Here is a 10,456-nt window from a genome sequence, read left to right as displayed (position 1 = left end):
TCACACTGGCCTGTCCAGATTATAGTGGCTGGAACTGGGGCTTATAACTGGACTTTGAGGGACAACGTAGCCTAGAGGAGGCTGTGTCTGCTTTGCTCTGAATCTCAGACCAGCCAGGTTTGGGTTACAGGGGTCCCTGTACATGTATGGTGAAGGTGCACCTGGTCCGTATGTTGAACCAGGAGGCCCAGAAGGGCTTGCCAGGCTATTAAAGGTTTCCAGAGATGGCACACCAGACATGGAGACTGCTGCAGCTGCAGGGAAGACAGTGGGGTTTGGAAAGGAATTGAGGTTCATAGAGTTGAAGATCTGGAACCCTTTGCCATGGATGGGGGTGGTGTGCAGCCCTTTGGGGGTCCAGTTATTGTAGGTGTAGCTCGGGTAGAGGTCCTCGTAAGAGCTTCCGGACAAGCCGTTGAGTGGTAAGCCAAAAGTCCCTTTGCATAGTTCTGTCTGCTGATGCCGCTCCTTTTTCCGCCATTTGGCTCTGCGGTTTTTAAACCAAACCTAGAAAGAGAGAGAGAGAGAGAGATGGAGTTGCTACATTGCTGGACCAGATCTAAGGGGCCCAGGTTCAAATCTCCACGCTGCCATGAAAGCTTACTGAATGATGTTCGGCCAGTCACTCCATCTTAGCCTAACCTACCACACAAGATAATTCACAGTGGGTAGCCGTGTTAGTCTGTTTGCAGTAGTCAAAAAGGGCAAGAGTCCAGTAGCACCTTAAAGACTAACAAAAATATTTTCTGGTAGGGTATGAGCTTTCGTGAGCCACAGCTCACTTCTTCAGATACAGCTAGAATGTGAATCCATCGGTCTTTAAGTAGAGGAACAGTATGTCAATGTGAATAGCAGGCTTGATGGGATTAGGTGTGATATGCAGAAGAGTCTGTGATGTCCAGGGGAGAGATGGGTGTGGAGAAATCAGCATTGGTAATGGGCCATGAATGCAAGGTCTTTATTCAGCCCAGGTAAATGCATTGACTTTAGTTTGAATATCAACTGTAATTCAGCAGTTTCCAATCTGCTGAATTACAGTTGATATTCAAACTAAAGTCAATGCATTTACCTGGGCTGAATAAAGACCTTGCATTCATGGCCCATTACCAATGCTGATTTCTCCACACCCATCTCTCCCCTGGACATCACAGACTTCTGCATATCACACCTAATCCCATCAAGCCTGCTATTCACATTGACATACTGTTCCTCTACTTAAAGACCGATGGATTCACATTCTAGCTGTATCTGAAGAAGTGAGCTGTGGCTCACGAAAGCTCATACCCTACCAGAAAATATTTTTGTTAGTCTTTAAGGTGCTACTGGACTCCTGTCCTTTTTGACTACCACACAAGGTTATGAGGATAAAATGGAGGATGGTGCGGGCCGCTTTGAGTACCATTGGGGAGAAAAATTGGGTATGCATATCTAAATACATAAACCGTACTGTTCTGAACTGTTTATATTGCAGCAGTTAGTAACAATTTAGTGACTGTCTGAATAATGGCCATGCTAGGGGTGATGGAAAGATCTGTAATTATGTTCTCCCTGCTGGTCTCGCAAAAACTGTTTGGCAGTTCCAAACTGCTTTCAAGATCAAGGAACACTGGAGGAGAGGGTAGTTAACCTCTTCCTCCTATGCTTCTTCTCTGATTTAAGTATTTATTAAAAGTTGTATTCCTTGCTGAGTACCACCTGGGCTGACTTTGGTTTCTCCTGTATTTACAGGTTCTTGTCTGGGCATGGCCACCAGGGATGGATCTTTGTGGGGGGGATGGGGGTAGCATATGCCCCCAGTGTAAGGAGAGGGGGCGCCAGCGCAGGCATGGAAAGTTCGGGCATGGGTAGAAGGAGCGCCGCCACGGCACAAGCCCAGCTGCCTGCCCATGGCCTGGCTGGTGCGCACGCCGCCCATCTGGACACTACTCTCCTCTTTTTTTTTCCTGCAGGGGTGGCCGCCACTTGCACTACCCGGAGCATTTGTCTCCGCCCCAGCACCTGGCTCCAGCACGCGTGTGTGGCACACACCCTCCATTCCTCCCCACTGCCCCGGGCGCTCTTTCCCCCAGCTCCATGCCTGATGGCCATATGTGCAAGCTAAAGGACTTTTGGCCCTTGGCTCAGAGCCTGGGGTATACTGTAGCCAGCCCAATGAATGAAGGCCTGCCCAGGACGTGTTTCTTTTCTTTGCTTGTCTTGTTATGGTGCCCACAGGTACAGCCCATGATGCCATTTTCAAGTAGAACTCGGCCATTTAAAAATGCGGTGATGGCCTGAAACTGATCAGGCTCAAAGCGCAGCAGGACCAGGCAATCTTGTTTCCCGGCACTTATGGCATTTTTAAATTGCTAAATTCAGCTCCAAAATGGTGTTGGCATCCACAGAAATTCATGGACACCTGAACATCTACTCTGGCCCCTAGCTGTATCTAGTAATGGTGGAATAATTCTGCCAAGGTGGTCAAGCAGATTGAAACTGGGCTGGCTGCGTAAATTCTACATCCCATATGTTTGGTTGCCAACCTCCAGGTAGTAGCTGGAGATCTCCTGCTATTACAACTGATCTCCAGCTGATAGAGATCAGTTCACCTGGAGAAAATGGCCGCTTGGGCAATTGGACTCTATGGCATTGAAGTCCCTCCCCTCCCCAAACCCCGCCCTCCCCAGGCTCCACCCCAAAAACCTCCCACCAGTGTCGAAGAAGGACCTGGCAACCCTACCCATATGATAGAAAACAAGGTGCCTGAAGGGCCCATTTTACCGCACTGCCTTCCTGGCAACCTGAGGTCAATCACAGGTCAGAGTGTTTCTCTATAGAACTGTGAAATCCATCCCACCAGAGTCCAACAACCTGGGTATTCTTTATATTACCTGATCCAGCAGAGAAAGAAAAGTGAGCCAAGAGCACCTGATCTTTGTCAGGCTGTCTTTCACCCCACTTTGGTTCCTTATTCAACCTTTAAATGTGTAAACAGAGTGGAATGAAGTTCAGGGATTGCATTCCTGGTTAACCTCCTGTGCAGGCATAGCTCCTCACCCTGATCCTGGGCTCTGTCAGATTGGTCCAGCCTGCAATCTCCTCCCTGGTGCTCATGTCCGGATAGCGATTCCGCTGGAAAGTGGCCTCCAGTTCCTGTAGCTGCTGGCTGGTGAAATGGGTCCTCTGCCGACGTGGTTTCTTTTTCCCCAAGTTTGCTTCATCCTCACAACTGGAATCAAAAGATTTGCACTGAGAAATCTCACCAGTCTCTCCTGGAGGGAAATACAAGTAAGCAAATTCAACCGGCATGAAATCATCCATTAACCCCATGAAGCAGAAAATAGAGTTTTAAACCTTGTCACACATTATGGAGTACTTGGGCTGAGTCTGGGGTCCGTTGCTAGACATATAACATTGGGTTCTCAATTCCTGAGTGTGTGTTGTATGCGGACAAGGGGATGCCCCCACTTGATTTTTCTATACTGAAACAAACCCAGGAGGGCACTATTGACCCTGTTGGGAAAACCCACATGTATCTTAGGGAACATATGGGTTTCCGCAAATAGTGCCCCAGGGACTCTTCAGATTGGGGAAATGGCACAGGGAGGAACAGTAAAACCCCTTCTCCATGTGCACTGTGGTCTTGATCTGAATCATGCACCATATTTGAAAGAACTGAGGAGAACCTGCAACTCACATGTGATTGTGGGACCGACCTGTATAATGTGATGTTCTCTAGGGTGCAGTTCCCAAGAAGTACTTAATACCTGTTGTTTTGCCTTATCATATGAAATGAAATGGAAGATGAATGTCAAGGATTCCAAACAAGATTTTATGTGCTATTTACAGTGTAATTCTAAGCAGAGTTACACCCTTCTAAGTCCAATGAACTTAGAAGGATATAACTCTGCTTAGGATGGCACTGTTAGTTATAAAAATCTCATTCTTCAAGCCAATTCTCCCCACCCCTCTTTTTCAGATATTCAGCTGCAGGAGTCTGTCACGGATCTAAATATCAGTAATGTGGAATCTCAGATGTGATCAGAGAAAATGGTTCTGTCCAAAACTGTTGGAAAGTACATGTTTTACAAAGGGACAAAAGCAGTTTCAGCAACATTTTTATATGCAAAAAATGAGGGGCTGTGGCTCAGTTTGTAAAGCATCTGCTTGGCATGCAGAAGGTCCCAGGTTCAATCCCTGGCATCTCCAGTTAAAGGGACTAGGCAAGTAGGTGATGTGAAAGACCTCTGCCTGAGACCCTGGAGAGCCGCTGCCGATATGAGTAAACAATACTGACTTTGATGGACCAAGGATCTGATTCAGTATATTCATGTAGTAGAAAAGGGCAAGAGTCCAGTAGCACCTTAAAGACTAACAAAAATATTGTCTGGTAGGGTATGAGCCTTGTGAGCCACAGCTCACTTCTTCAGATACAGCTAGAATGTGAATCCATCTGTCTTTAGGTAGAGGAGAGTGAATTCAGACAAGCATTAGTATGTAAATGTTAAAAGTATGTAAATGTGAATAGCAGGCGTGATGGGATTAGGTGTGGTATGCAGAAGAGTATGTGATGTCCATGGGAGAGATGGGTGTGGAGAAATCAGCATTGGTAATGAGCCATGAATGCAAGGTCTTTATTCAGCCCAGGTAAATGCATTGACTTTAGTTTGAATATCAACTGTAATTCAGCAGTTTCTCTTTCCAGTCCTTCAGACAGAGATACATACTTGAGAGACCTACAGCAAACATTTTTGCAACTACAATATCCTGCTGATATGGTGAGAAAGATGATTGAGAAGGCCAGAATGATACCCAGGCACAACTTACTACAAGATAAGCCCAGAGAGAATGACAACAGAACACCTCTGGTTGTCACTTATAGCTCCCAACTAAAACCAGTCCAACGTATTATTAAGGACCTACAACCAATGCTGGATTGTGACACTTCCCTTGCTGAAGCACTGGGGGGGGCGTCCCTTTCTTGCTTACAGACAGCCGGCTAACCTAAAACAACTTCTCACCCATGATGATAAACTACTTAACAGGAACATGGACTCTGGCACCAAGGCCTGCAACAAACCAAGGTGCCAACTTTGCCCTCATATAGATTCTAGGAACATCATCTCTGGACCCACCAATGTCAGCCATACTATCTCAGGTTCATACTCCTGCTCATCTTCTAATGTGATTTATGCCATCTCATGCCAGCAATGCCCTTCCACAATCTACATTGGACAAACAAGTCAGTCTCTGAGACAAAGATTAAATGGACATAAGTCTGACATCAGAAACCACAATATTCAAAAACCAGTTGGAGAACATTTCAACCTTCCAGGACATTCTGTTGCAGATTTAAGAGTAGCAGTTCTCTTACAAAGGAATTTCAAAGGGAGATTGGAAAGAAAAACTGCTGAATTACAGTTGATATTCAAACTAAAGTCAATGCATTTACCTGGGCTGAATAAAGACCTTGCATTCATGGCTCATTACCAATGCTGATTTCTCCACACCCATCTCTCCCATGGACATCACAGACTCTTCTGCATACCACACCTAATCCCATCACCTTGCTATTTACATTTACATACTGTTAACATTTACATACTAATGCTTGTCTGAATTCACTCTCTTCTACCTAAAGACAGATGGATTCACATTCTGTATCTGAAGAAGTGAGCTGTGGCTCATGAAAGCTCATACCCTACCAGAAAATATTTTTCACAGTGGGTAGCCGTGTTAGTCTGTTTGCAGTAGTCAAAAAGGGCAAGAGTCCAGTAGCACCTTAAAGACTAACAAAAATATTTTCTGGTAGGGTTAGTCTTTAAGGTGCTACTGGACTCTTGCCCTTTTCTACTACTGCAGACAGACTAACACGGCTACCCACTGTGAAGTATATTCATGTGTTCATGTGATTTAATTTGATTTTTGAATGTCAAATAATGCCTAATCATTAACAGAACATCACTTGGCTGAACTTTTCCAGCTTCAAGACTGATTAATTTACTTGGACTGTGTGACTGTGTGTCTGCAAAAAATGGTTGTCTTTCCCTTACTTCACTTGGAACAAACTCATGTTTTAAAGTAAATATCAAAGATTACAAATAAGAAACAGTAAAATATCCATTTGGCTTGATAACCGTTTAGGGGTTCACAGCATAAGCTGTCATTCACCATTTGTAAGAATAAGCTTTTAAGGATTTGTAATATTTATCATTCCAGCAATTTCCCCTTTAAAATGAATTTCTTTCAATAAATCCAGCCTTTCATTTGCACTCATATGTTCTCAGTTGCATGGTTTCCCACATTATCACAGAATGGAGCGGGGAGAGCAGCAGCAGCAGAACACTGTCGAGGCTACACACACCCCTGGTAGAAATATTATAATAAGTTAAACAATTTCCAGCTTTCCAGTATTTTCTGCTGATCTTGTCTACAAAGAACAACCATTGCTTAGTATACCCAAAATGCTGGAGGCGTTTATTTAATCTCAGCTAACCCTGAATATTTGCATGGATCAGATCACACAGCAAAGAGGTACATTGCAAAACAGAGTCTACTATACTAGGACAGACAGTTCTGAGACAATCTGTTTATCATCCCAAGGCATGAACCTCTAGAACTTTCAGATGCCTTCGGACTGGAGAGCTATGGCACATGGCAGTTGTGTTTCAGCCTAAAGAAGAGGCAATTCCTGTGCTGCTGACAGATCTATCCATCTTCATCCCCCACAACAAGCATTGTATATTTTCATTAGACTTTAAATATAAACAGCCCAATCCTTTTAACATAGCTATGAACATAAGAACTGCCTGAATTAATCAAACCAAGTATCCACCTAGTTCAGCAGTTCACAGGTCTTCAGGCAGTTCACAAGCAGGGCTTGATGGCAACAATCTGCCCATATAGTCTGCAAAGACATATTGCTTCTGTACATGGAGGTTCTATTTAGTTGTCCTAGTTTACAGCTACCGATCTACCCACCATTTTGTTCAATTCTTCTAAAAGCCATCAAGGCCAATGGCCACCATCACATCTAGTAACAGTGGATTCTGTCAGTGAATTGTGCAAGGATTTTCTTGGGACTGTCCTGAACTTATTGCCAGTCAAGGTCTTGGTGTGACCCTGATTCTAGCAATATGAAAGAAGAAGAAGAAGAGTTGGTTTTTATATGCCGACTTTCTCTACCACTTAAGGAAGAATCAAACCGGCTTTCAATCACCCTCCCTTCCTCTCCTCACAACAGACACCCTGTGAGGTAGGTGGGGCTGAGAGAGCTCAAATAAATATGTGACTAGCCCAAGGTCACCCAGCTGGCTTCGTGTAGGAGTGGGGAAATATGCCTTTTCCCTGATATCTCAGTGAGAGAAAGGGATAGCAACTTGCTCTTTAAAAAAAATGAAAGCTGGTAATTCAAAGAACCTGCTGAGACTATTGCTTCAATGCTTCAGCGATCTAGCAATATTTTATTGCCATTAAAAAAAACCTGACCAGAAAGCAATTCAACCACGAAACTAACCAGATCGCAGGGGAGATAGTGAAAAAATGCCTGTACTCTAGTGTGCTATTTCTAGTCAGTTTCATGGTGGCATGGCTTTCCGGTCAGTTTCAAGAAGAGCCTTGCTGCATGCAGGCAGATTCCTCAGCATTTGATTAATCTTGCATGTTTAATTGTTTTTTTTTAAGAGTGAGGAAGTCCCAGGTGGAGAGGAGGAGGAAGGCAGAAGGGGGGCATGGAATCAATTGGGGAGGTTGACTGTGGGTGTGAGTGGGCCTCAATGAGAGTGAAAAAAAGTAGCATTTCTGCACCTTGAGTAAAGCCGACTCAGAATCAGCTTGAAACAAAAACTCTCAGTAAAAGCGCTCATAAAAAAGCCAAAGAAAAGCTGAGGAGGAAAAATGAAGCTACTTCTTTAGGGGGCAAAACGTGCAGAAAAGAAAAAAAAAAGTCAGAGTAGTTCAGGGCCATAACTGACAAAGACCACATGTGCAGAACAGGCCATTCTCTTCTGTTAGGGTCAAACGACACCAGTCTTTAAAAACGAGTTGGGTCTAGGGACTCGCTTTCCCCACAGACACACGGCAGCTATGGTGAAAGTCATTTTATAGGACTGTGGGGGCCCTACTTGGATCAGGACCATGGCATGCAGGAACCTGGGCTTGGCTCATTAAAAAAATGTCTTGTGCCATTTGGCCCTTAGATTCACAGGTTTCACTCTCTCATTCTTTGATCCCACATGATTACTTCATACACAAGAGCTACTATCCCGGGTTCCTTATTTACAACCTCTAATTACAGCCTCTAATTGCTACCATGGATCAGAAAATAACCTCTCCTTTATGGGTGTTTAATGACCAATTATGTCAAGAGGAAATGGCTGAGACTGAGGGCAGACACTCCTTTTATATTCCTTGTCTTTAGAGAGCTGAGAGAGGGATCGCTGGGAAGGAGGGATCTGTGGTTTTAGTCTATTGGTTTTCAATTGTAATGTTTTAATTTGTGACTTGCCACTTTGAGCCACCAGGAAATCTGGGGGAAATGAACAAACAAATAAATAAAAGTGACCTTTATGCATCTGAGGGCACTGCTCCCCGGCCGCTGCGGCCGACCTCCAGCCGCCGGCACAGGCCGCGCCAGCAAACCGGGAGGTTTTCCGTCGCCCGGGGTGGTGTTCCCAGGGCGTAACGGTGCCGGCCGTGGGGCGGGGCCGATGTTAGTCAGCCCCCCGAGCACGTTCGGCTCGGGAACGCCCCTTTTTATTTTTGTAAAGGTACGCCAGCTTTTAGTTTTTTAGTTTTTGGTGGAGGCAACGCAGCCAGTTTGCCTCCTAAGCCCGGTGCTGGCATTCCCTTCAGGAATGCGCTGTAAAGGGCTCTGGCTTACACAAAATCATCAAAAAGAAGGACCTATGCTGAATAAAGCCAACGTAACATAAACAACAGCATATGCAGCTAAAAAGATACTGTACAGTATCTTTTTATGTACAGTATCTGTTTATGCTGCAAAAATCATAGCACAATGAATGAATTACTCTTTAATGTGCTACAACACTCTTTATTTTTATTTACTTGCAGTATATTCATTCTTCTAATTTTCACTATTGGTTAACAGGTTTTGCAAGGTTTCCAGTGGTTTCAAAAACCACTCAAGCTTGTATGACCAGTAATCATAGAATCCTAGAGTTGGAAGGGACCACCAGTGACATCTAGTCCAACCCCCTGCACAATGCAGGAAATTCTGAACTACTAATGATTATGGGACAAATATGTATGCACACCATGGGAAGCAGTGCCTTTCTCAAACCAATTAGAAAAAAAACCCTCCAGCCCATGGTATATTATGGTGTAATTAATTTACACTAAGGGACTTGAGAACACATCTTTAGACACACCCATCCCCAGGGTCAGGTTCACAAAGTTCCCAGGCCACATGGTATTTTCCTGGACACTCTTCTCCTTCATGCCTTACCTCCACTCTCAGTACTGGGTGTCCCTGCCAGAGCTCTTGCCTGTATACCTTCAGAGTTTCCATCTGTGGCTTGCAGCAATGCTGACATATTCCCAGCAGTCCAAAGACGGAACCCTTGTTAAAGTCCACTGTGTGAGAGCAGAGTCGCTTTATACCTCCCACACCACAAGTTCTTAAGATACCTTGCTGGCCAATAAGGCCTGAGGTTTCTGTTTTGATGAGCTGACCGAAGAGGACTCAGGAACAAAATGGTGCAAAGATGATGAATACAAGTCTCCCAGAAGGATGGATTGTCCAAGCTATGGAATCCCTCAGCACTCAGGCTGTGATTTGCACAGTTCCTTTCAGGTTATGAAATCCCCTCCCAAGATCTCCTTCATGGAACCAAGTTAGCCATTCTCGGATGGCTCAGCTTTCCTCCACCAGGTCCACACCAAGGTCTGGCTTCTGGGCTCCCTCCACCGCCGTTTGCAACTTCTCAGAACCCTTTTCTGCCTCCTGTCCCTCTTCCTTCCCTCACATGTTTATTTCTCTTTCGGCTGGCTGCAGTGCTCTTTGGCTTGGTGGGGAGGAGGGGTGTATGCGTGTGTGCGTGCATGTGTATGTGTGTCAAATATCAGGGACAGCTGAGTACAGTCTAACCAGGTGCCAATCAGCCATGGTCTCCATAGCAGGCTGGGGAAGCTAGATGTGGGGATGGATGAGAAGATGGCAGCTGGGAGGCCACTGTTTTGTTCAGCAGACTTGCTGGAGTAGACGCTAAAATATGCACCATTTTGGCACCAATTGTTGCTGTATTTACAGTTCTCCCGTTGGAGTTTCATTCATCTTTGTGGTTTGCCCTTGGAACCACTTCACAGAAGAATATAAGGCCAGCGTTGCTGGATTGGAACAAGGTGATTGATTGAGTCCAGCAGCTTGTGTCTCACTGCAGTCGCCCAGATGCCTCTGGGGATGCTAATAAGTGGGGCAAGAAAGCAACATCTAGACAAATGTATTCGGTCTCTAAAC

General features: G+C 45.0%; 1 protein-coding gene across 1 annotated transcript; it reads right to left on the bottom strand.

Moving 5' to 3' along the window:
• LOC130487145 (pituitary homeobox 2-like) lies at positions 1-9,533 on the bottom strand. Its single transcript, XM_056860551.1, has 3 exons — positions 9,446-9,533; positions 3,037-3,251; positions 1-507 (listed from the first exon to the last, which is right to left on the bottom strand). Exons 1-3 carry the CDS (start codon positions 9,531-9,533, stop codon positions 1-3), a joined length of 810 nt encoding a protein of 269 aa, XP_056716529.1.
• Positions 9,534-10,456: the final 923 nt, after the last annotated feature.

Source organism: Euleptes europaea, chromosome 14, assembly GCF_029931775.1.
Source record: "Euleptes europaea isolate rEulEur1 chromosome 14, rEulEur1.hap1, whole genome shotgun sequence".
Taxonomy (NCBI): Eukaryota; Metazoa; Chordata; class Lepidosauria; order Squamata; family Sphaerodactylidae; genus Euleptes; species Euleptes europaea.
Note: the sequence above shows the minus strand (reverse complement) of the source record. Positions and strands in the feature narration are given on the sequence as shown.